General features: G+C 41.6%; 2 protein-coding genes across 5 annotated transcripts in view; both read left to right on the top strand.

Annotated features, from left to right (window-relative positions):
* Positions 1-27,626, top strand: part of swap70a (switching B cell complex subunit SWAP70a) — a 924,354-nt gene that overhangs the window by 158,926 nt on the left and 737,802 nt on the right. The gene's annotated exons all lie outside the window — the stretch shown is intronic.
* nfat5b (nuclear factor of activated T cells 5b) lies at positions 588-27,590 on the top strand. 4 transcript variants are annotated; one of them, XM_044029750.1, is made up of 13 exons: positions 588-873; positions 14,203-14,328; positions 15,982-16,612; positions 17,322-17,511; positions 17,757-17,947; positions 18,267-18,439; positions 19,523-19,657; positions 19,759-19,811; positions 20,356-20,488; positions 20,871-20,945; positions 21,063-21,166; positions 21,323-23,222; positions 23,806-27,590. In XM_044029750.1, exons 1-13 carry the CDS (start codon positions 801-803, stop codon positions 24,042-24,044), a joined length of 4,023 nt encoding a protein of 1,340 aa, XP_043885685.1. In that variant the 5' UTR covers positions 588-800; the 3' UTR covers positions 24,045-27,590. The 4 variants fall into 4 exon arrangements, with proteins under 4 accessions (XP_043885685.1, XP_043885686.1, XP_043885687.1 ...); XM_044029751.1 differs by lacking the exon at positions 588-873 and adding an exon at positions 11,302-11,380; XM_044029752.1 differs by lacking the exon at positions 588-873 and having other exon boundaries at positions 14,261-15,564.

The following is a 27,626-nucleotide window of genomic DNA, read 5'->3' as shown; positions in this document are numbered from 1 at the left end:
CTTCAATTCATTGTACAGTATGTAACAGGTGCTGCCTGTTTCCTTTCTATTGCATTTCCAGTTACACTGTCCTTATTGTGTATTCTTTTATTATTAACTATTTTATGAACTGTGAAACAAATATTCTACTTATGTGAATAAAGTAACACAGCACCAATAATAATAATAATAATAACAATTATAATAGTTTGTGTGCGAGTGAGAGGGCCTTAATAACTACTGTCTACTAATGTGATATAATCGATTCTAATGAACACAATTTAAAAGCAGCATACCAACACACACATGTTAGGACCTGTTTAACCGGTGTGACAGTAAAAGTGGAATCTTCTGGAGCAGAATTACATAAAGTGATATGTAGCAAAAAATATATATAGATATTAAAAAAAGCAATTTAATAAAAAATATAAAACACTGCATATGCGTTTTCTAAGTTTGCACACATTTAAATATACACTAACATAATTCATGTATTAAAAAAAGAAGAAGAAAGTATTGCGTCACATCTGTGTGGGCGTGGCTGCCATGTGGGCCGCTTGATAGCTGTGGGAGGAGTGGAAGGGGGCGGGGCGGAGGGACAAGTATGAGTGTGTGTGAGTGACAGCAGAGCGGAGGCAGTTAAAGGGAATTAAGTCAGTTGAAACCGCTCCAGCGACAGAGTCAGGTCAGTGAGAGTGGCTTTGTGAACACACGCAGCAGGTTTTTCACTTCACTCTCACTTATCTATATTTTATATAACCGAGTGACGTCGCGCCGTGTCCGGCTGAGGGTGTCTGGTTTCCTCGGCGTGAGGGACTGCCATGCCCTCTGACTTCACCTCCCTCTTCAGCGGGGACCTCGACCTGACGGCTCCCACCTCTCTCTTCTATAAAGGTAACGACAACTACAGTCTTCTCACACTCACACGCCGCTCTTGTGTCGTGTTTTTCAGTCTTTAACGATGTGTTTTTTTTACTTACCGCCTACCTGACGCAGATGTGCGCGCCCGCGCGCGCGTGAGTGGGCGCGCGCGCACTCGTTTTGAGGAACTTTTCTGTCATTAACGTTGACTTTCAGGAATAGTAGTCCTGAGGGTGAACACCTGGTCCTAATGAGTCATTTACTGGTTATGGTTAAGGACGTGGTTTTGTTGAGTCTGTCATAAATGAATGTAAGTCAATGTAGTGTGTGTGTGTGTGTGTGTGTGTGAGTACGAGTACCTAAAACCTCACAAACCATAGACCTGGATTTACCAGATTTCGGTTAAAGGTAAAGGTTAACCATTTAGTTGTGATGGTTAAGGGTAAAGGTAAGGTGGTTTTGTCTATGTGGGGCCTCACTAAGACTACTGGACAAGAATGTGTGTGTGTGTGTGCATCTTTACTTGTATTTGTCACCTCTTTGGAACAAACACTGACCTTGTCAGGACCAGCAGTCCTCATGGAGACCACAACCTGGTCCTATTGAGGCAGAACCCTTATGTCTGAACAGCTGATTAAGTTATTTCAGGCTAAGATCTGAATTGTGTTTGGTTAAAGTTAAAGTTAAAGTTAGGCATTAACTGGTTTATTGGGTTTTTTGTTATAACACATGGTCCAGGACGTCCAAATCAATGGAGGTCAGTGCAGTGTCCTCACAAGAGTAGCTGCACTGACCTGTGTGTGTGTGTCATATCTGTGATGAATCTCTGGACATAGATGTCCATATATGTTGTCCTTACGTCTGAAGACATGGTTGCGAGGTGAAGATATTTATTTTTCCCTTTTTGTCGTTTCCTCTCAGTGGCTGCATCTGTACACTGGTCAGACCAGTTTACTTTTCCCCTGCCAGCTGAAAAGCAGTGTTGTGTATTTTCTGGTGCCCCCATCCCCCCGAGACACTATACACACACCACTTAGCTCCTGAGGGTGGCGCTACTCTGTGCACTCACTCATACTGTGTGTGCAAACGTCATGTATAGTAACTGTATTACACTCAGGATTCTGTGTGTGAACACAAGCTTTTTCTTAATAGTGTGAATGAGTCTGTCCATTAAAGTCCACTCCACCATATGGATCTGTTCTCTGTGGTATCAATTCTATTTTGGTTTTAAAATTTGGTTTGTACATGTACGACAGCGTGCACAGCCAGTTTTGAGGCCAATGTTTGAGATTATTTTAACAAACATTGGACTTGATTGTCCGAGGAGTTCTGTGTAAGCACCGCAGTATTCAGAAAGACTGTGACTCTACACAGGGAGCATGCACAGGTCTAAAAAGGCTTAAAAAGTATGTCATTTTGATATGATTTCGCTAGCTGGAGTGATATCTTATCCTTTCCTGTGTATATAAGATTTTTTTGACATGTCATCCGTGTTTCTGAGTTCCTGTGCAAGGATCAGTGAAAGTCACAATGTCAGACTGGACCAGATCAGATCGGAGTCTTCTTTTTCTGTGTTTGACTGTTTTGAAAAACACATCAGCGCTGCCAGCAGACACGGGTTGTTGCATGTTTTCAAACTTATGGCTCAAACATCCGAAGTTTAAAAACACAAAAGAATATTGCAAAATGTGGTGCTAAAAACATCAACATATATTATTGCAAAGTAAACCACTGCTCTCTTTTGAAGTTTTCCTGACTCATATTTTACATGTGTCACTGCGTCTCACACGTCCAAAGCCTCTTGCTTTTTAATGTAATTACTTTGTGTTAGGATAAGCTTATCTCAGCACTGTGCACAGATTAAACTGTTAACTGATACTCCTGTGCGTTGAGTTTGCACATTTTCCGAAATACCAGTGATCCGTGAATTGGCCTTTAGAACGGTTTGATTACTAAAAGCTACAATGAGTGAAAACTCAATTAGTCAGATACACCATTTATTTTGACATGAGTGTCTCACACACACACACACACACACACACACACACACACACACAGACAGGCAGGTTAGCACGTATATCCTTTTAAGGTCACTGCATTGACTTCCATTCAGAAGGAAACCCTAACCGTAACCATAATTCAAAACTGAACCAGTTCCTCAGATATGTGGTTTTGACCCGGTGTTGGTTTCCATGACAACTGATCACACACACACGCCTGCCTCTCTGCTGTATGCCAATACAATTTAAGTGAGAGGAATTTCATTTGTTGAGCTTAAAGTATTGACATTCTTGTAAAACTTAACGGAGGTTGTTCTCTCCATTCAAGTATCTAAGTGAAGTAAAAGTATGTTACATAAATAAGTAAATTGGGTAATTATTCTGGACGTCAGAATAATTATACAGATATTAAACTGTAGTTGGCCTCATACAATAGAAATTAGAGGAACTGACCAAAGCTCTTTCTGAGATCAGGTTCCTTATTCCTCACCATATTCATTGTTTTTTGACTTTTTCCAAAGCCCTTCATGGACTTAAATTGTCACTCTCTCCGCCAAAATTCCTCTGCGATCTCGACCAACGCTAACTTGTTCTTTAGCCTGCTGCTTTGTTTGCTTACCAATCACACTGTTGTGAATGTGTGTCAGGGCAGTTGACTGGGCTGCATGTGAGAGGTGAAGTTAGCTTTCATCATGCCGACAAGGCCGGGTCATGCAGCTCCCCCTCCTGCACCGCTTGCCCTTTTTTAGCTGAGGAAGAAAAACTCCTCAAATCCCCAGTATTGACAAATCATAACCCACACTCCTTTCAAAGGCAGTGGTTTTCTATAACGCACTCGAAGACTTGATGGATTGAGGTTTCATTATTTTTTTTGCTCGTACAGCATGTGCCGTGTTGTTCTGTCAGTCATGTTGAAACATAATGAGGAACACACATTTGGAGCTTGTGAGTTGACCAGGGAATGCCAAGGAAAAACAACACACAATGGCTCTCAGGATAGGAATGCTAGTCACACTATCCTCTGTGCTCCGTAAAGACTGGTTGTTATTGAATGTCATAAAATGTCTTCCCATCAGTTTCACGTCAAAGGTGAAGGATGTTATGGCTTTCCCATAAGTTCTATCAAATCTGGTTAGCAATTGTAAGACCGCATTTTCTTGATATTTTTTATTGACACCCACCTAAACCTGGTTAATCATTAACACTGCTCAGTGTGTAAACCTGACCCTAAAAAGCACTGTATTAATATTGACATCTGTGTTAAGCAAACTTAGTGGCATGCGCTCAAAAATATTTGATTGCCTTGAAAGCTTGTTGTGGCACTGATGATGAAAGAATAATAACTATACAGGGAATGTGTATATATATATATATATATATATATATATATATATATATATGTATATATATATATATATATATATATATATATAGCCCCTTACTATTTTGAATAGTGACATAGTGAGCTATGGCTGCACATTTAATCAGGAGGAGCACAATTTTATCCTTTTATAATGTGTTATAGCACAAGTTCTATGAATGCAGTGGACAGGAACACATCAGAATCTGCAAAATGCAAGTTCACAGTGAAAACCCAGGGTGAAGAGTGGGTCAAAGTGTCAGATATTACCCTTTTGGAGAAGCTTTTACTGTGAATCCAGACAGAAGGGATCAAAATTGTTACTCAAACGTTCACTGTAGGACATTTTTAAACACTCTGTCAGTCCTTCTGCACACACTGAATCTGCTGGTGCTATAGATGTGCACTTCTGGTACTGTATAATTAATAAGTTAAATGTTAACCTTATATAAACTCATCCAGTACATCCTGTACAACAAATTATGATGCAAATTACCCACACCATTGAATGTGGTGTGACCTGCCGTCTTATCTCCCTTTTAAAGCTCTTTAATTAATGATTAATGCTAAGCAAACGCCAGTAAAACCTCTAATCAGGGTCAGGTCAAAATGTCACCTTCTCTGGTATTTACTGCACACCTGTGACTTTGCTTTGGCCACAGCAAATATGAGTGGTTTAACCTGTTAAAACATACTGATGTGTGTGTGTGTGTGTGTTGACATCTTGAGCAGTTTGTTTAATTTCAGCGTTTTCTCTGTTGTAATTTTTTTGGTCAAATCCTCCTGATTTGCACACAAAAGCTGTACAAAAATGTGTGATATATAAAGTATATATAATATACAATACATAATTCTCAGAAAATTACATTTTTATTTTAATAATAACATTTCATAATGATCACAATCACGTATTCTTGTGGTTTATAAGAGAAGAGGAGCAGACTTTTGTTGCTCTCGCCCCCGTTTAGTGAAGTTTCATTTTGGAAATGTGATGTTTTCAGACTGACTTTGACAGTTTCTCCCTGGTCCAGAGGAAGATGAAGAAGGCAGGAGGCCATGACACTTATCTGTGAGAAGTTCAAAGCACCTGTGAGATCTCACGTCCACCCTTGTGTTTTCTCTCCAGGGTAATATGGTTCTGAACCAAGAAATTAAATATGAACTGAGGTGAATCTTGGTTGGCCAGAGTCTCACCACACTGGCAGATAAACTAACTAAACCCTCAACTAATGACCTATTGAGCCTCAGTTTTACATTTTTATTTAAGAAAACGTACACACCCAATTTGTCTATTTTGTAGTTTTTAAACTTTTGTACGCTGCTGTTTTACATTTTAATCGATTACTAAATTAATCGGCAACTATTTTGATAATCGATTAATTGGTTTGAAGCTTTTTTCATGATTGAAACAAGATTTCCGATTGTTTAAGCTTCTTAAATGTGAGTATTTTCTTAATTTCTTTGCTCTGGATAACAAAGAAATCAGTAAAAATGAATCATCTTGGTTTGTGGACAAAACAAGACATTTGAGAACATCATCATTTACAGGTTTGACGAACACCGATCAACATTTTTTAAGGTTTTCTGATATTTTATGGACCAAACCATAATAATAATTCATAATCGATTAATCTGTCGATTATTTTCTCGATTAATCGATGATAATAATAATCATTAGTTGCAGCACTAACATGCACTAACAGCACACCGCACCACACCACAAACCAGAACACCAGATTCATGTAATCCAATATACCAGCCTTAAAATAAACCCCTCTCTGTGAAGTTTATCATATTTAGTTATCGTTGAGTGTGTGCCAGAACGCTGTTGATTCAAGTCTTTGTCTGTTGTGATTGATAAGAAAATACTAAAACAGTCTTCAAGTTGAAACGCGTTGACCCTAAAACATCTGTCTTACTCTTTACTTCACATAGTTTCTACTGTAGTTGTCCTGTATGCTGCTTCTCTGCTGTCAGACTTGACAAACGACTGCATCTCGTTGGTAATGTGTTAGTGATGAAATATGCTGTTAATGGACATCTATAATTACCTAATCTATCATTCTGATATGTTGGCTTTTCATTTAGTGCAAACCCCAGAGTCATTTTGCAGAGCGATGTGCGTTTGAAACAAGGCTCTTGAAATTTGGGTAAAGAGTTAGATTCAGACGTGGACAGCGGACATGGTCGGTGGTTTGTCTACAACACACTAAACTTTGCACCAACACATACGCACAACGTCTAGATTGGACTAGTGCTTGATAGTATGGCCTTATATGCAGTGAGGGGAGTTTAATAACTAATAACTTTAAAAACCACAACCATGTTCATTGTAAGACATTCTGGTTTATGGTGCATCCTTAAATCCTTATCTTTATGCACGTTGTGTTTTGGATGGGTAGCAAACTTTTGTTATTGTTATTGTTTATGTCTGTTTATGTCTCCATTGTGAGTGGAAATGTCACCAGGTCATGTCCACATGATATGAGCTGCACTCTGGTTTTTCATGCCATTGATGTTTCTTCAGACACTGTCTGTCAAATCTGAATACCTTTGGTATAAAGTAGTCAGACAATCCATCCTACAGTCTATAGTCGTGGTGTCTCAACATCCTGTCTTTTAAGTCTTTTTATTCTGAGTCATCTTCGGCTTCCTCGGCAGACTGGCATGGCTGGAATGAATAGCAGCACGGTCAGATTTCCCCCCTGCATCCTGTCATTGTTGGCATTTTTGTGTGTCTTGATTTAACTGGCAGTTATAAGTTTGGACACTGAGACTGTTGCCATGTTGAAAAACACTCTCCATGTGTGACATATATGTATATATGTATATGTATATGTATATGTATATATATATATATATATAACTTAATTTCACAGCCACATGTCATATGTTCACTGACATGAAAGTTAGACGCCGTTACCCGTTAAACCAAAGGACCTTTGCACTTGTAGCCCAAACACCTGCGTCTTTCCTTTGTGTTAAATTTTAACGTTGAAACCCTGTGCAGGGAACATTCTTTTGATAAGGGTTGGCCTAATAAACTGGCAATTGAGTCTATGTTAAAATATTCTCCAAACTGCATTGTAAAAAGTTTAACCTTGTGTTAGCTTTGTTTCACTAGAATCAAAGGTCATGTTTGTTTACTATCTTCCTGACACACACACACACACATACACACACACACACACAGTATTTTGCCTCAGGTTCAAGGTAAACTTGGTCTCAACTGAGTTACTTTACGTACATTTTTATGCAAACTAGTTTTGAATGTCACTTTTTACACCCTAACTGAATCGAGACACATAGTGTTGCTTGTTTATAATCAATAAAAGACTCATCAGATACTTTTCTGCATGGATAGTTTTTAGAAATACTTTTAAGAAACTGTAATCATTCGTCATCGCCTTCCTGACGACAGGGCTTTATTATGTCAGTGTTATTTTCTCATGACTCTCCTTCCTGCGACTCCCTGGTTCCTTTTCATGAGTTTGGCAAAGATGGAGTTTTTTTTTAATTTAATTTGCTGTAAATACGTCATCCACTGAATGACAGTGTTCATCGCTCACTGTCTTAAGCAAGCCACGACTCGTTTTAGTCGGAATATGATTCAATGCATTTTGTGGCCTTAGTTTAAAGCAACAGAGACGACATGCATGTAACATGTGGTCAGTAACATTAGCACTCTTTAATTTTTATTTTTATTTTCAGTAAATCACTCAACATATTTAGATTTGTGGTTGTGGGCTTTGTGTTCTCTGTCTGCTGCACCAGATCCTTTGAAGTGCTTGTGAGCTGAAGCACAAAGTGACATAAATCTCGGAAGTGGCGAGTCTTACGCTAGTAAAACTTAAGAAATGAAATGAGGGCAGAAAGACGACACAGTGTGTTTACGAGTCAAAGGCCCGAGGAGGCTCGATTCTTTTTGTTTAAAGTCGGTGCTTGATATGAAGTGGCTTCTCGGTTTGCAAAATGTTGGCGTTGGGTTTCCAGTGCTCGTACATTCTTCCTTTCTGTTGTTTTAGTGTGAATTTCTGATGCCTCAAGACTCAAACATAACAATAATGAATGTTGACGCAGTGCCACCCCTTTCATCTTCCAACAGAGCTCCAACAGCCTCGATCAAAAGTCAGTTCACAGGATTTCTAAACTCCTTTCACTGGTCACTCGTTTACAGTAAATGACTTTGTAGTGTAATGTAAATGCTAACCAAGAAACTATAAAAATACATAATATATCTGTATTCACTTCACAAAATGGTTAAATGTTGATGCTAAGATAACAGGCTGCTGCTATAGTTTCATATCCATAAACATCTTAAAGTTCTCAAGCGCTTTGCAGCAACTCACTTTCTCCAAATAAAACATGTAATGGGTGTAATGTTGCTGCAGGTCACAATATTCTGAATAATGTTATTTTGATATTGTCTGAGTTTGTGGTCAGAGGGCGAGTGTATGCGTGCGGTGTTGCTACAGGCTTTTTCCTGTTGCCTCAGCCTGGTTTTCCTGTGAGCAGGACAGAAGTGCCTATGTTGGCACACCAAATGTTTTGTCAGACAGTCGTATTAGACCATAGTCATCTCCCCTGATTCTCTGAAAACAGGCAGACTTTAGAACTATGCATGTGTCTGTGTTTGTAAAGGATTTGAATTCTTCTGTCAAAGTGACACTTTTTTAGGTTTAGCCTAGCGTCTCTTGTGTGTTGCGTCGGCAAATAAACACAGAGAAGTTACGATGACTCTGCAACCAATAATTCACATTCAACCAAATATCCAAGCAGTAACTTTTAGTTTCATGGCTGTAAGGATATAAAAGTATGAGTAATGACCCTCTTTGTTTTCTAACCTGACTTGTAGCCGGGTGGTTAGGCCCCCACAAGAGCCTCAGTGCCTGTTTTGTCAAGTCAGGATGGTGGTGGGTGTTTGTTGAAAGCAAGTCGTGTAAACCGATGCCTTGAGGTCGTTCCTGGTCAGTTCAGGATTAGCTGCACTGAAAGAGCTACATGCCACAAACTCTGAGCCTGGTGCGCAACAATTTAATTAGCTTGTTCTCAAGCCTGACTGACTTTCACCTTTTCAAAAACTGTGCAGAACCTGCAGCTCGTGCCGCATGAGCCCTTTTCTGTAAGGCATCAAACAACACCATCGAAATATTCAGATGGTCAAACACTTGTTTTTTGATTTGGCCTGAAATATGACATGTTTTGACCCTTTGTTTTAACTAAAACATCGATATTGAGCATTGTAGAAATATTGGATTGAAATGCAGAATGAAGGATTCATCTGAATAATTCATATTGTTTTACATGCTTACGTTATTATAGTTCAATTATAACAAAACACAATGTCCTCCAGGGTTTTATCAAGGTTTTCTCTGATTGCACACGTCCTCTTAGTGTCAAAAGTCAAACTTGTGTACTCTTCCTCCAAACACAATGACGGCATCATGATCCTTTAATGAAGGCAATGACTGTAAATGCACTGATCACACTCACACTCATTACAGTGTCTGCTACTGTGCTGAGCAAAGAGCTTCTCTTTCAACATATTTGAGTGTGCAGCGTAATAATCGTATGTGGTCATAAACGAAAGTTGAGCAACCTGAATTATATAAGTAATTCATATAATGTTACTCCAAACGTTGTGCATTATTGCATGTGCAGTAAAAAGACATAGATCAAACACACCACGAGCTGCAGCAGAGGAGCCTGTTCAATGAAATTATGACTTTTGTGCAGCTCGAGAAAGATTTTATATTCAGGTTAATAAATGTTAAACTGAATTTGTAAAAGAAAACAGTCGCACCTCCTGGTGTTTGCTGTTGGCAGTGATTTGAAACAATGCATTAATCACAGTTGAGACTGTTGTTTGAGCAGATGCTGACACTGACATGTGAATATGTTGCTCGCTGTTTTGTAAATATGTAAAAACAATGAGCAGCAGCCGAAAAGTTCGTCTTTGCTTTGTTCCTGTTCGGGCAAAGGTATTACCAGTCGAGCGTCTGTTGGCAGCTACTTTAATGAAAATGTGACCTAAATGTGAATGACTGTTTAACTTTCATTATCCATTACGTGTTAAGTAATTAATCAGTTACAGTTATTAAAACTATCCCGTCAATTATAAATTGTAATATTAGGCAATAACTCATTGTGGCATTGGTTGTACTACATTCAGCATTAATGACAGTTATTTTATGACGGTGGTTACAAAGAAGATTACATGTGGTGACATTTTCACTGTTGTAAGGTTCTTCCTGCAATATCCTGCATCGTCACCGTGTAGTTCTTCATTCGATGTAACGCCGTTTCTCACTTTTCCGTGTTATATCAGGAGAGACTCAGAGACTTGAAAGACTTGTCTCCTGATCTGTGTTGCTATGGAGTCTCTGGCAGCCTTCGTGTAGGCTTGGCTGTAAACATTTCAGGGTTGTTGTACATGGTTTGCTGCAGGTGCCAGCCCTTTCACTGTTTTTCTTTTATGCTTGGATTAAATACCAAATATACTGTGCACTTATTCTTCCCCATGTCTTTCAGTGAAGCAGTAGAACACTTTTTTTTTTGTCGCTTAAATTCATTTTGTGTGTCTTTGCAGCCTGAATTTTTTAAGATACGCTTTATTTACGCTCGACAGGATTGCACATGACAATACCGCTAACCTGTTGGGCAAGTTGAAGTACAGAAAAGGTTCTGGGAGCACAGTAAACAAGACAGGGAGAGGGAGCGAGGCATAGGTGGGGGCGGAGGAGGGGGACAGAAGGGGAGTCGAATCTGTCACTCAGCCAAAAAACCAATGCCACACCCCAGGTGCCAGGGCTAGTAAGAGCAAGCAACAGGAATGTGAGGGAAATGAATGGGAGTGTAAGTCCTGCCATTCACATGGTGAGTGCTTTTTTTTCACTTTGAGCGTGCACTTCTTTCAGTGTAAACACACCACAGTATGGTGAGTGTGTTGGTTCTGTTGGTGTGAATGGTAGTGTATGTGGTGTGTTATCTACCCTTTTGTTTACAGTGGCTGTGGTCGCTTTTCCCTTCAGTTGATGTAATAAAATTGCGTAAATAGGCGTAAGTAGAGCCGATCACGTGAGCACAGTGTCTGTTACAATCACAGACACGCTGCAAATGAAAGGTTCCTCCGTGTGTCAGTGTTCTGCACTCCCCAAGGTAAAAATCGAAACATCACATGGTCAGTTTTTGTTTGTCTCTCTGATCTTTTTCTGTTTTAAATGTTCTCCTGCGTGAAAGGGGGACGGTGCTGTTTGTCAGGTGCACACAGAGAACAGTGCTCTGTCTGCTTCGGACGAAACAAATATGCAGCTAAATGTGTTTTTTGTTTTGAGTTTTCTAAAAAGTCCGGGGACTGTGGAAACTCTTTGAACAGGCCAGCCAGTGATTCAAGACCACTGCTTTGAGAGAAGAGTACATATTTTCTGTGTGTGCGGTTGGCAATCTGTTTACTGGAAGGGCTGCTTGCTCAGAGCACATGTTGCTGCATGTGCACTCAGTCAGCGAGCCCCGAGAAGACTGTAGAGTTTGTAAGTGTAAACGCTGGGGCAGAGAAAGTGTTTTTGTGGCGGTGGTTTGGGGGGCGTTTGGTGCATGTGTGTGTCTGTGAGATTTTTGTTTGGATAACCAGCAAAACCACACTAGAATCCTGTGTGTATGTGTGGTTCACTGTGAGTTATATGAGTGTGCTGAGCCCAGATTTAAGCTCCCTTTCTGGGAACCAGCATTCCCTGCTCCTCTACAGCGAGGGCTAAGAGACTGGAGGGCTTTGGGAATGAAGAGGCATGGGCTGATTTCACTGTGTCCCAGGTTTGTCTATTGTACACAGAGAGTGGTAACAATGGGAGGGTTAAGTATCTGATATACACACCAAACCCTGGGACTCAGCTGCAAGTAATTAAAGCTGGCAGTTGGCAGAGGAGAGAGTCAGGCGACTGTAATGGCTGCTCCAAGTTCAAACCATAATATTTGGATGATGAATCAGGCTGCTCGTAAAAGTGTTGTCATGCTGTTGACCCATGGCTTTCTCCACTCACCGTGTCCTGTTGCTCCTCAGGGAAGAGACGAATAAGCCGCCACAGGACACTGGTTTTGATTTGACATCATTAATCTCGTCATTTCCCATCTGCTATGTTTGTTTTCCCTCCTCATGGTGCATGTAGAGCTACAGTCACCATTTTAGCTTAGAGAGAGAGAGAGAGAAGGTACCCGCAGCACAACTAACAATCGAATCAAATTGGTGGCCAGTTAAGTGACTTACTGTTGCAGGTCCCCCAACAAACCTCAAACTGTAACAAATCAAATCTGCTCACCCCTCATTTACAAAGTGCTTCAGAGAACTAGCGCTGCAAAGACTGATTGATTAGTTGATTACGTAATGAATCGAGAACTATTATTGTAATTTCTTTGACTCTTCGTGGCAGTAAAATCTTTGCTTTGGGAACATAATTGAGGTTTGGGAAACACCCGTCAATATTTAAATATATAATACAAAGAATGGCCTCCAGTGATTTCATTTGAGTTTGAAGATAAAATAAATCTGGAGAACAGAAATCTCTTTATGAAGCTACATGGTGGGTAATGTCTTTGGCCAGTGCCATCTCAACCTTTTGAAATCTGAAAACACCACGTTTGGACGAGATAGTTGAGCAATGGCAGATCTCGCTTAAGTTGCATTTTTTAAGAATGATAAACCCTGATCAGGCTTGCCTTTCCTCCGTGGGGTGTGTCAGCTGGATGACGATCCCTGTGTCAGCTACCGAAAATTGTGTGACATCATTTTGCTGCTTCACAGTGTAATAACTTATATGACTTATTTTTTAATTTCATTGTCCACCATGAATCCCACAAAATGCAATTTTGAGTTAGTTTTTTGTTGTTTTATCAAGTAAAGTTGGATCTTGTAAACAAAGTTAAAAGGTTTACTAAAATGTAATAATAATAATAATAATAATAAGACAAAGTTATACAGTCAACGGCAGAGATTGCCAGTAATAAAATGCTGGAAGCCTGTTTGGCAACTGAACGGAGGCTATAATTGTCACACATCGTTCCAAAAACAGCATAGAGTGCAGCATAGATTCCTGTCATTTATCAGATATGGTGGCAATCAGGTCACAGGTATGTTCTTACTGTTGTGTTTGTTTGCAATTATGTGCGACACTGATTATAAATGACAATGGGGAATGTTGATTTCATCATTTGTAGTGTGTAATGTCTTTGTTTACCACATTATCCTCTACGTGAGTGTCGCAGGGCCACTGGAGCTAATCCCAGCTGACATAAGGTGAAAGGGCGCTACATTCCGGACGGGTCGTCGGTCCATTGCAGGGCAAACATATGGAGACGCACAATCATTCACGCTCACATTCACACTACACTCAATTTAGATGTGTATTCACATCAGCCCTTCTTAATTGAACCCCAGTTTGTTTGCTTGGAAAAGTACGGTTGGTTTTGGTAGATGTGAAAGTCTGATGTGCACCAAAGAAACAAACTCTGCTCCGCCTAAAAACGTAGGTCTCGGTTCGCTTCAAGTGGACTACAGTGTAGGGCATTGTGGGTAAACACAACCAAAATATACGCACGTGTCGAACAATAGCCGGGAGAAATGGCTGAGCCCATTGTTACAGCGGATACTTTGTTTTGTTTTCTTGATACAGCGCCACCTCAGGTGAGGAGGGGAACACGTTATTCAAACATTCGGTTAATTTCACTGAAATGCAAAACTGTGAGAGCAAACTGGGACCGGCTGAATGTTGCGACCCCCTATCATACCGAGTCTCGACCTTAGAGTGTCTAATTAACCTTTTGCATGTTTTCGACTGTGGGAGGAAATTGGAGAACCTGAAGAAACCCCAAACACACACAGGGAGATCACAAACCTCCACAAAGAAAGGCACCGTGTTTCCATTTTACTTCTAAAACGGTTGAACTTTTGTTAATAACCTCCTTCTCTCTCTCTCTCTCTCTCTCTCTGTCCCTCTCTCTTTCTCTTCACAGAGTCAGTGTATGACTTTCTACCTAGAGAGCTGCAGTTGCCTTCCTCCACTGGGCAGAAACCAAAAGTCATGAGTCAAACGAGTGGTGGAGAGGCAGGGCCTCCCCCTTCAGTGTCTCTAGGATCAGGTAGGATCCTGCTCCTCTTATTTTGATTCCTCCGCTTGCAAGCAGGACTGATTTTGCCCCACCCCAACACACTGTATCTGTAGGCAAACAAACACCTGCATACGACAGGAAAGCCAGTCAGACGACCCGAGGCTCTGTAATCCTCACGTGCTGGTCCAAAAACAAAAAAACAAAAACCCCACAACATTAAATACATTTAAATATCATTCATATATAAATGATTGGAGTTGGATGAAGTTGCTGGCTGTATTAAAACACTATGATTGTTGTTACTGACTATTTACTGTAGGCTCTTGCTGTGAAAGTGTTTTGAAATGTGGGCTCAAACAGTATTTACAGCCAGGCTCTGTCATTTTCTAGATTTTCTTTTGGGTTTGCATGCTTAGTACAAAGTGCTTGGTTGTTTGTAACAGCTTTGTCCCCTTTTGTGAAGGAAATTAATACGCTTAGATGGCTGTAATCAGCTTGCTGACCGTTTGGCACTTGCAAGATGGAGCTATTGTTCAAAGAAGAAAATTATGCTTGCAGAGAAACACAAAAGTCCAGAAATGATATAGCACCAAGCACAGTCCAAATGTCCTGAGCACCCGTGACATCTTAATGGCCTTAAAATGAGGTTTCATTTTGCTACTGAGTTCACTTGATGAATCATAACTGTTTCTTGATGGGTTGATGATGTAAAACATAATAGGTCAGTGTTTAAAAAAAACGACAAATGTAGTTCATAGTAATCCATATTGTACTTTATGTTGTGGTGCAGATCATTTATCAGCCACTTTTCTCAGTCACTCCAGTAAAAGAGTTTTCATGCAGCACAGACAGTTACAGTCAGACAGGATGAACCACCTTTCAGCATCCGTCCATGTTTATATACCATCAAATATGTATTTGTGTTGTTTTCTTTACAACTGTAACTCATTTGTCACCAAATTAACAGACGTCTCACTGTATTTTTAACAGTTTACATCTTAACTACACCCCCCACCACCACCTATCATCGAGGTCACTTTAACTATTTGAATGCTTTTGAATTTACATCACAGTGTATGTCAGCATGCTGGAGCAGCACATTTTGACAAAAACAAAAAAAAAACCTGTGTTTTTTTTCATTCTGAATAAATTCTTACTGTTCAGCTCTTATTGCTCATTCGCTGTCTCATTTTTATATTCCAGGAAGTTCCCTCTGAAGCAGGGAGTGTCTGCATATAAAATGGTCTGCAGTTCTCTGCTTCATAGGTCAGAAGCTTGTTTATTCTGTCTCTGTGGCTACGTTCAGTCCCAACAAAATGAACTTTTGTAGCAAAAAAAGAAAAGACAAAACTAAAATATGCTCCATTAATTGGCATGCATCTTTATATGCACATAACTGTTTTGAACTTCCATTCTGAACATGAAAAAAATGCTAATATTGAACATAAATTCATCCATTTATAGCATTTTGACATCTTTTAAAAAGGGGGACTGCTCACCTCTCACCACGAGTCATACATACAGTATACTAGTCCTCATATACTGTACATTTACACAGACACACACATAACATACAGTAAAAAGAGGGAAATTTTAGTTTTTTTAGTAACAGCAAAAACTTGGGACTGCTAGCCAACGCTGGTTGAGATGCCTTTGTTCACAATCTAATTATTTGCACTGTAGATGCCATGTCCTCTTCTATGACCATGGAAGGCCCCCGCAGTGCTTTTTCCACCCCTTCCAGCTCCATCACACATTCCAGTGCTTCAACCAGTGACCAAAACCCAGCTCACAGCAGCTGTGTGGACCCAGAGGACACCAGGGCCAGCAGAGTGGTGCCAGAGGTGGCCGGGGCAGAGAGCGGGAATGGTAGCAGCAGCAGTGGTGGAACCTGCAGAGGGAGCAGTGAACTAGCGGATGGGAGAGGTGTGGCGTCGCTGGAGGCCCAGCCACATCACCAGATGACCCCGTCTAAGCGCCACACCGTGCTGAACATCTCTCCGCCTCCACAAGACTTGTTTGACGACAGCCAGATGTCCTGCCGCGATGAGGTGTCCCTAGACTTGGAGCAGAGTAACAGCATCTGGATGGATGACTCGCTCTCCAACTTCAGCATGATGAGTTCAGCTTCTTACAACGATAACACCGAGGTACCACGAAAGTCCCGTAAACGTACTCCTCGACAGAGGCCCGGTCCGAAGTCTGTGCGTGCAGCAGAAGCCAGCATGGACGTGTTTGATGCAGACAGTGCCAAAGGGCCACACTTCGTACTGTCACAGTTAGGCCCCGACAACAAGACAGGCTCGAAAGGAAGGTTTGTGGAACCTAATTAATCCTTGATCTGTTTGAGTCAAGTCAGGAGAAGTCATGTCCCTCGTCATCGTCATAGAATTTATATTTAAATAGTTTCACAGTATCATCTCGATTGGCTCTCAGTCTGACATTTTCTGCTCAAATTACAATGACAATTGAAAATCTGGTGATGTCATTCACCATATTATTTTTCGGCAACAAACATCAACCAGCTTTTAAAATAACAAATGGCCGCCTCGAAATTTCCCACCACTGCACGGCGACTGAAGAAGAGAGGTTAGATGTGAGCGAAGGGAGGGGCAGGATACTAAAGTACAAACAATGGTCAGCCACAGTGACTCACAGAGCCCCTCTCAAAGACCAGGGATAAGCGGGGCGCATTAATTAAGCAGATAACGCTGAAGGCTTTAAGAGCTGTACATATAAAATGCTTGGCTGATTGTCCGCCTCTTAACTCTGCATTGCTCAGCGTGCCATGGCAACTTCTCAGCCTTTTCACAGTGGGAACTATGGGGTATTTACAGCATCACACCCCAGAGCCATTTTCAAATATATCAAGTTAATAGTTATTAATCTTATATACAGTAATTGATGCCAGGCGTATCATACAGTCAGTAAATCACCTCTCCTTATGAATCAATAAGTTGCTTTATCGGTTATAGGTTTTGTGTACTGCAGTAGACTAACGTGAACAATGACCTTTGTTTCAGCTCTGATGATCATCATCAGACCGTTAACCACAAGGGAGGAACTCTATCGATGCAATTCCCGCAGAAGAGCGACGGGAAAGAGCTGAAGATTCTCGTCCAGCCTGAGACTCAGCACCGAGCGCGTTATCTGACTGAAGGCAGCAGAGGCTCAGTGAAGGACCGCACGCAGCAGGGCTTCCCTACTGTAAAGGTAACAGTCTTTAGTGAGGTGTGTCCCACATTGGGCTGCAGTTATTATTGGCTTATTGTCAGAGGCTTTCAAAGGCATGTGTGTAGGATTTAGTGAACTTGCAGAGGGGCGTAAAAATGACTTATTAGTGATGGTTTGTACATTTCTTGACACAATCTGTACTCACACATTTGCACTGAATGTTACTGTCACTCTGACATCAGACAGTCTTTAAAATCCGTTTGTGTTTTGTTTCCCTTTCACAGCTGGAGGGAGTGAACGACACAGTGATCCTGCAGGTGTTTGTGGGTAACGATAACGGGCGCGTGAAGCCTCACGGATTTTACCAAGCTTGCAGGGTGACCGGTCGAAACACCACAGCCTGCAAGGAGGTGGACGTCAACGGCACGACAGTCATTGAGGTCTCTCTTGATCCAAGCACCAACATGACACTAGCGTATGTACCCTTCATGAGACTGGGTAGTTTGTTAATTTGTCTTATCACAAAAAAAATCCAGTCAACTGCTTAATAAAATGATTGTGTTATTGAAGCATCCAAATGCAACCTTTATTTATCATTATAACGTGGGGAAGAACTCAGCTAGGTGCTGTGTTGTGTTTTGAGTCTGCTGCAGTAAAAGAGAAAGCATTTTTTCCAAAGTCAGGAATAACTCATGGATAAATTCTTTGGGGAAATGAATTATGAGACTTGATAAGATGCAGTGTATCAAATGCGTCAGGTGCTGCTCTTTTATCAGTGATGTGTCTCTGTGCAGGGTTGACTGCGTCGGGATCTTGAAGCTCCGCAACGCTGACGTCGAAGCTCGCATCGGTGTCGCTGGATCCAAGAAGAAGAGCACACGCGCTCGCCTGGTGTTTCGCGTCAACATCCCTCGTCCGGACGGATCCGTGCTCACACTTCAAACTCCCTCATCTCCAATCCTGTGCAGTACGTCTGCCCCCTCATCTTTATAAGATTAGAATAGGAATAAGCTCAACATACAGATGACCTGTGACCTACTTAGCTAATAATTATCATTTATTCCATAAACTGAGCCATTTTCCCCGTCTCTTTTAACAGGAGAGGCCCTGTGTCTAAAGTTCAGTGTAGCCTGGGGTCAGGAGACTGTTGTCTTTTGATGTCAGCAGTGGAGACAATGTGTAAATATTCCCTCAGACTCAGGTGTTATTTAATAATATACATACAGTATAAGGGTGTGGTTGGTTTCATAAACAGGAAAGAGGCTCAGGGCCACAAGACAGTTTCTGTGTTGGTGGATTCGACGGGAGAATGAGAGGGAAAGGACATAACAATAGAGGTGTGCGGAGTTCTACTGTTTACACTACCAGCATGCAATCCAGGGAAATATCTTTCCTCACAACTAAAATAAAAAAAAAATCCCTAGTGGCATCTGTGCATGCGAGTGTGTGTGTGTGTGTGTGTGTGTGTGTGTGTGTGTGTGTGTGTGTGTGTGTGTGTGTGTGTGTTTGTCTGTGTGTGAAACAGCGTAGTGAAAAGATCTGTGAAGTGTGTTAGAGGGAAAGGGGAGTGGTTTTTAGAGAGAGAAAAATAGGGTTAGTGTTGTCCTGATCACATACGCCTGCTTTTAAAAAAGGCTACAATGTTTATTTCATAAACTATTAATAAAACATAGGTAACAAGATTCTGATTTTATCAATGCACGTATGACTTGAGTCTATAGTGAACCTACACACTGACTGAGTATTCGTTGTTGAAGAGTTGTTGGGGAACATTAAATGTCCCTATATAAAATCCATCGATATGTTCTCTCTGATGAATCACTACACTCATGAACACAGTGACACTTTAATCACTAAGTACTACATAATTGCATATGCTCACACCCATCTTTGAAGTTACACACAGTGACATATTGCACATATTTGTGACAGACAAACAGATGACAAACACTGGCCAAAAGTACTGAAAGTTCTGTTCCATAATGACACACACACACACAGAGACTCACAAAGTGAAAACTGTATCAGTCTTTTTTCTTTCTTTCTGCAGCCCAGCCTGCAGGAGTGCCTGAAATCCTGAAGAAGTCACTCCACAGTTGCTCAGTCCGAGGCGGAGAAGAAGTCTTCATCATTGGCAAAAACTTTCTTAAAGACACTAAAGTCATATTTCACGAGAATGTTTCTGGTAAGAGTCTTTTTAAAAACATGTTTTTGGTTAAATAGAAAGTTAGATTCATCGATTTTTAATGTGACGTCTCTCTCCCTCGCTCTCTCTCTCTCTCTCAGATGACAAATCATGGAAGGCAGAGGCTGAAATTGACATGGAGTTGTTTCACCAGGTACAATTGTCTTTGTTTTATTTTTTGTCTCAAGAGATTGAGGCAGTTTTGCTAATGAGCTGAGTGCATAGAAACAGCCATTTCATATTGGTGTGGGCCTTGTTGTCGTCTAAATCCTACTGGTTCAAAGGTTTAAGGTGTCCCATTGTGTGCTGACCTAATTTCACTGCGTCTCCAAGTGTGGGCTGAGTGTCTCTACAGTTTACTTTAAACCTTTGGCCTCGTGAACAAATGCTGAGGAGTGGAAAAAAAAGGGTTATTGTGGTTGCAACAGTGGAGATAAACCCTTGTTCTGTTAACTTTGCTCAGTGTTGTTCATAAGTGAAAGCAAAGTCACGCTCCCTGTGTCAATCCACTCCAGTGCACTTTTACAGTACACTGAAAAAGTGTCACGTCATCCTCGTGCTCACATGATGCAAACATAGAGATGATCTACTCGTCCAAACATTAAAGTCACTAAATACACAACAATGACATAGATTTATTTAAAATATTACTTTTCACTGGTTCACTGACTTTTATTCTGTGTTTGCTCGTCCACAAGAATCACTTGATCGTGACGGTTCCTCCGTACCAGAATCAGGCGATCACCTCTGCGGTGTTGGTGGGAATATACGTACTGACCAACGCTGGCAGATCCCACGATGTTCAGCCGTTCACGTACACTCCAGACCTGGGTTTGTTTGAGTTCACTTTTATTCACCAACAATGTCATAGATAATATATGATCATATATATTTATATATATACATATATATTAAAATATATGTGTGTGTGTATGTATATATATGTATATATATATATATGTATATATATATATATATATATGTGTGTGTGTGTGTATATATATATATATATATACACAGTATATATGTATACAGTATATATGTATATGTATAAACTGTATATGGTATCTGTGATGCCTTCCAGTTATAAGGAGTGATTTAAAAGAGTCAGTTAATGTCACCTCTTTAATTTAAATGTTTTAATTATTTGTGTTACATTCGTCGTCTGCAATGACAGGAGATTTATGGAGATCTGCGCTGATTTCTCTTGCAGCAAATCAAGATGTTCCTGTGAAGAAAGAGATGTCTTCTCCAGTGAAGACTTGTACTTTTGATGAACAAATGAAAGGTTATTTTCCTTTTAGTTATACATAAACATGGGGGTTGGGGGAGAGTCATTTGCCTTGCATTGGAAAGCTCATTGAGAGTAGTATATTTAATGATGTCCCTGCTCTTGCTCTGACAGCCCTGGACGGTGCTTTGAGGCCCTCGATGTTGCCTTTAGTGAAAAGAGAAGATGTGACTCCGATGGAAGTGACCAGCAACCTACAATCCTCTGGAGTATTTAAGGTGACACACTGATCTCTTTATTACCACACGACACACCTCATTATAAACTTTAAATAATTAAAAAGCAGGTTGGTTGGATGTTTCATTGTCGTGGTTTTATTGAAGTGTTTCTGTGGTTATGGGTTAAACAGTAGTCGTGTGTATGTGTGTTTGCAGACTGCTGATCTGTGTCCAGCCCAGCAGAACACAGACATGGCTGCAGGACATCTAAGTAAAAACAGGCCGTTCTCCAACAGCCTGCCTCAGGCTGCAGTTGACCCCGACAAAGGCCAGGCCTCTGTTTTTACCAACGCGGAGCCCTTAAGCACCATTCAGAAGCAGGACCTCGCTGCCCCCGGCTCCTTTTCTGTGCCTGCAGATTCTCTGCTCCAGCAAAGCTCACAGCAGTTCCTCCTGGAGCCTCAAAAAGGCCTTGGACAGGAGAGGCTGGGCAGTGGCTCTCGAGGCGTGGAGAGACTGTGTGGAGACCACACACCCCAACAGCAGCAGCAGCAGCAGCAGCAGCTTCCACTCTTACCCCCAGATGAAGTGGCCCAGCTGGAGGAGGCAGTGAGGCAGCTTAAAGCCAAAGGTTTCTGTAGTTTACCACTTCAGCCTGACAATTCCATGGCCAAACAGCAGCAACAACACCACATCCAGCACCAGCAACAGATCCAAAAACAGCAAATCCAGCAGCAACAGATGCAGCAACAGCAGCAACAGCAGCTTCAGCAGCAGCAGCAGCAGCAGCAGCAGCAGCAGCAGGCTTTGGAGAATTTGCAGCAGCAGCTGTTTCAGTCGCAGATTCAGATGCAGTGTGGTATGTTTCAGGATGCTTCCCAGGGCAAGAACGCACAACAGCAGGCCTCATCACAGGGGGTGGTGCCAAACCATGGGTCTCTTTTCCAGCAGGTCCAGCAGCAGCAGCAACAGCAGCAGCAGCAGCAGCAGCAACAGCAGCAACAGCAGCAGCAGCAGCAACAACAACAAGCAGCTCTCTTTCAGCAAGCCAATGACCTACTTTCTATTCAGACCAACTTCCTCCCACAGACACCCTCTCACCCTTCACCACCCATGTTCCACAATCCCAGCACCTTGGCTGAAACACAAGATCCACAGGTGGCTCTGTTTCAGAAAGTGTCCCAGGAGCAGGTCCAGGCTGCTCTTTTTCAAAACACCATGACAGTGCTTCAGTCTCCAGAGCAGCAGCCCTCAAACTCTGGACTGTTTCTGCCCCAAACTCCGTTGCCCCCTCAGCTCACACCCAGCAATTCCCAACAGCAGCAGCAGCAACAACAACAGCAACAGAAGCAGCAACAGCAGCTGGGCTTTCTCAGTGCTCTACAATCCCCTGCACCTGAACCACAATCAGTATTTCAGACTCAGACCCAGCTCTCCCCCATCCAGCAGAGAAGCCCCATGGAGCAGCAGCAGCAGCAGCAGCAGCAGCAGTCCTCACAGCCTCAGCCCCACACTCAGCCCGCTCAGCAGACTTCCCTGTTTCAGAGCATCTCCTCACATCCGTCTTCAAACACACTCTCTCCTGGTCAGCAGCAGCAACAGCAGGCCGGCCTCCTGTTCTGCAACAGCAGCCTGTCCACACCGGACCAGGCCTCCAGCCTCCTGTTCAACAGCCAGGGCCAGATGCCTCCTCTGACCAGCAGCAATCTGGTTTCTCAAGAGCCCCAAAACCCATCTCTGCTCTTCTCCCAGTCCAGCATGGTGACGGTGAACCAGCAGGACCGCTCAGAGCCAATGGCTCTGGGGAACCAGCAGGTCATGTTTCAGGAGCAGCAGCCGATGCAGCTGGGCAGCGGCTCCAACCCCCGGCAGGAGCAGCCGCCTGTGGGACTCTTCATGCCTCAATCCAACATGGCCCCTCTGCAGGGGGGCATGGCTCAAGAGCTCACGCAGTCGTCCATGTTTGCATCCCATAATGGCGTCGCAAACCTCCAGACGACGACGTCGTCCCCCGTTCAACAGCCGGGGGCGCTCTTCCAAACTGCCGTCAGTGGGAGCATGAACCAGCCGAGCCAGCCTCAGCAACCCGGCCTCTTCCTGTTTGGGATTCAGAACGGTGAGTAACTCATAACCTTGGAACTGTGGCGATGACGGTCACATGGTTTTGAAGTTCCCCTCAGGTGGCTGTAATTAGTGGTGTGTTAATAATTGACGACTCGCACATGAAACGTACAACTTGTACAATCCACATTTATGAGTTCAGCTGGGGTTTTACAGTCCTGGCTGTAATGTTCTGATTTTTTTCCTCGTGTTATTTGGCTTGGCTGTTTTTTGTTTCGTGAAGACTCACTGTACACAGCTCAACATTCAAACGCAGATATTCATCATAAGAAGTAGCCAAAGCAAAGACTAATCCAAAACCTGCATTTTTGGATTCGTCAGGTTGGCCAGAAGCGTGACACTAAATAAACACGAGACAGTGTTGCTGTTTCTGCTGCCCCCAAGTGGCCAAAACAATGTCAGCAAAGCTAATATACAGTTGGCAAGGAAACTACACAATTATATCAGTGTTATCTTTGTTATTTATCTATTTATAAAGTCCTGTTGTGAACTGATAATCAGGGGAACTTTGCACATATAAAGCACAAAGCTACTGCATATCGATAACCTCTCTGACTCGTCACCTCCCCTCTCCGCAGGATGTGGCCAGCTGATGAACACGCCGGGAAACACTCTCTCGGACCAGATCATAGCCATCAGTCAGTCCGGTCAGAGCCAGCGAGAGAACGACGCCCGCATCCAGTCGCTGCTGAACCAGTCCATGTCTCAGTCTGGGACCGTGCAGAACAGCATGTCCACGTCACAGAGCATGGAGAAGATCGACGACCTGCTCGTCAGCTTGCAGGAGACGAGCAGCAGCCTGACGCGCTCATATTGACCTCCGTGCGTTCCCTCTGACACAAACTGAGAATCTTTGGCTTCTATTGTTCTTGTTTTCAAACCTGCTAAAACATAATTGGGTCTCCTTCAGAAGTTTCACGAGTAAAGAACTGTGAAGATAAACACGGTCAGAGAAATGAATATCGAGTGAAATGGGAGTTTGGATTGTGAATGATCTCTTACTAAGTTATGACTGATTGTCCCGCGCGAGGACTGAGACTCCACATGACGACGATCACTGATGAAATTCGGCCTGAAATGGAATGGAATTAATTTATCTCGTTGTGTTATTTGTCCGTGTGTTAGTTTCTAAAGTGGTTTGGATGAATAGTGTTCCCTTTAATACTCTGTTTGGGGTTGTTGTTTTCTCTGTTATTGCATGGACGCTGGAGTGTGTGGTACAGCAGGGACGTTTGGAAAGGACTGAGGTGTGAAAGGTTGTTGAAGGTAAAATCACCGCTGTTGACCAGATTTAATAATCGCTTCCCAACGGTGCAGAAAGTGTAGAGAAGGACGTTTGGACAGGTCGAGGAAATGGAAGGTAGAAAGTAAAGTATGTAAACATGTAGGCACAAACACTTCAAAACTTACTCCTGATGACATGAATGGATGAACTGTAGCTGTCACTCACAGGGACTTCAGAGTGATGACATGAAATAGACAGAAAGTGAGCTGAGCAGGTGTATAAATAAAAGACTTTAGCATCTGTTGTTGTATAAATAAAGTGCAGACTTGTTTAGGCCTCTGTGATGTCGTTGAGCGCGCAGCTGTCTCTCAGCAGAATCTCTCAATAGTCGACACGACGTACACGGAGCACTTTTTTAATGTAGGTAAATAATAAACATGTTCAGGCTAACATTTAGTCTGCGTCCGTCAAATACAGACTGTGTCAGTGTTCGCTGCCTTTTCTTTTTCCTTTGCATACATCACAGGGCGTGTTGTGGTCCAAACAACAAATAATGGCTGATTCCTTCTTTTTTTTCCCTTCATATTATAACTGTATGTTCAGCACTTTATAATAACGCTGTTCTTTGTGACTACTTAACTCACTGAGGGTACACTACAGTCCCACAGGAGGTGGCTTTTTCATGTCCTCATTGTTTACAGGATACACCCCCATGTTGGTTTGGCAGCATAGACTCACAAACATGTCTTTTTCACCTTGTTACAACAACAAAATCTATCATTTGCTTAGAAATGTGGACAGATTGTGTTTGAAGGAGTGGATCTATTTAAACACACACATGTGTGCGTCTGCCGTAGAGAGAATGTAAAGTAGCATATCAGTATAATTGTGTTGTAAGGGTAGGATCGTGATGTTTTTAGTGTCAGGTCTGCGTCCGGCACGCATGAACTGGAATAGTATTCTTCAAGCTACACAAGAGCCTTTTTACCAGTTTTGTTAATGTGATGGATGGAGTGAATGTGGAGGAGACAACTGTACATAGAGCATCTGATCTGGATGAAGGTGTTGTTAACGTGTCGCGACGGAGCCCATTTTAGTTCCACTGATCCCATGTCTGCAGTCGGCCTCAGGACCAAACGTTTGACTCCAAATGAATCCTGATGAGAGGCCAGTTTTATGGCTCGTGAGCTTTTATTTTCCTTTGTCAAAGAAAACATAGACAGAGACTGTTTTCGTTTCCACATCACCGTACAGATGTCACACCTTTGTCTCTGTTTCTTGTGTTGTTTTATTTGAAGTGTGTGATGTAAAGGGGGCTGGTCTCTGATGATGATGATGATGATGATGATGGCAGAATTTTCTCCAAAAAAAAACACAGTTACATTTTATACATTTTTCTCAAAGCGACACAGACGAGAGTGTGTGAGCGTTTAAAGGGACCCTTTACTCCTGAAGGAAACCTGAGCTATCCGTGATTGGCTTTCTTAAACTTGTGAAGTAAAAAAAAACAAAGAGGACGATTTGCAGTGTTGAGTATTTATGATTTTATTTCCTTTTGTGTTGTTTTTGTTGTTGTACTAAGCTTTATCTAATTTATTTTCCAAATGGTTTCCTGTAATCATAGTCCAACTGATGATCCCCTACACTCACATTAATAAAGACATTCCTGTGCATGGTTACTTATGTAACGTACACGTAACAAGTTTATCCAAGTTTGAAAAATGGCCAGAATAAGAAAACGATGAGTTTATTTTAAGACCAACATGTTTCAGTGTTTGATAGTAGTGGTTGTAACTTTACAACATGCCTGTGAATGTGTCACTCAGATCCAGAATGTTCTTTTCTACACACACTGGGGAGATCATTACCATATTTTTTGCCGTGTGTTTCTTTACGTTGTAACTGTAGATGGAGAAGTTGTTGATAAAAGTTCTACAGGCGACAAAAAAAAAAACCCCGCCTCTGTTTCCTGCAACAGAACAAGACGTTGGTCTCTCTTTTTTTTACGTTACCAAATCATACCAATCATTTCCATTCCCTGAAATGTCACTTTAGACACTAACATAAGCTGTACATTGTCACACGTTTGCAATTATATCTTAATCTGAGAGTGTGTGTTGGTGGGGATGAGTGACGGGTGAGCTGTCGTGTCTGGTTTTGTTTTCATCCTGTGAAGCACTTTGAGTTGCGTTGCTTTGTATGAGAGGTGCTGTAAAAATGAATTGATTGATTGATTGATTGATTGATTGATGGGTCTTGAGGAGATGTTGTAGTATTGACCAGATGTTTGGCCTTTGTCGTCTGTGTGATAATTGGTCTCAGAATGTTTTGAAGCCAAAAAACTCTTCACTTTGCTTTTCAATAATTCAACAACAGTGAGCAGATAAATGTGTTGTGCAATTTCTTAAGTCGTTTGTACTGAAGTATCCTTCGCATTTATGTCTAAACAACGTAGATGCAGACAAGAATTCCCTGAAACTGCTATGCAGCTGATATACTGTAAATGTAGATGTGTCTGTTTTTGTTTTATATATTTTTCTATATACAGTAGCCTCTCCTGAGAAACCGAAATGGATGTTCTGTCTTTTATTTATGTCGCTTGTCGATAAATACTTTCACAACAAATGTTCATATGGCTTTGAGTGCAACCTTAAAATGAAATCCTTTTAGATTCTCTTTCAGCAACGTCAAGTTTCACCATTTTCCACCTTTTGTTGATGAAAATCTTGCTATGATTGCTGTTTATTGGTGTAGTGTTTGTTTCTCTTCCACATCATGGGATTCTCACATATTCACAGCTTCTTCATATTCACAACAATAGCTTCAATACATAAAGGTTTGCTTGTCACTTAGAAACAGTGTTAATGACACATTCTGCATTATCAGATTGAAAATATACATATATATATATATATATATCCTTTACTTTGTTTCCACTACACTGATAAACAGCCTCCTGAAAACAGCAAGTGTGAAAATGTTGAGTCTAAAAAAGTGAACAATTGTCAAATAATCTGCTTGGGGAGCAGAAAGGAAAAGTTTCTATATATTTGGCTTTTGTTGGGATTTTTTTTTTCTCTTTCTTGCGAATCATTTTGTAAACTTGCTGCTGTCTATAATAAACATATATACTGTACTGGTAACTGTAGAGCTTTTATTTCATGCTGTTCATAT

The sequence above is a fragment of the Solea senegalensis genome, linkage group LG7 (genome assembly GCF_019176455.1).
Source record: "Solea senegalensis isolate Sse05_10M linkage group LG7, IFAPA_SoseM_1, whole genome shotgun sequence".
Taxonomy (NCBI): Eukaryota; Metazoa; Chordata; class Actinopteri; order Pleuronectiformes; family Soleidae; genus Solea; species Solea senegalensis.
The sequence above is the reverse complement of the archived record's forward strand: the minus strand, read 5'-3'. Positions and strand labels throughout refer to the sequence as shown.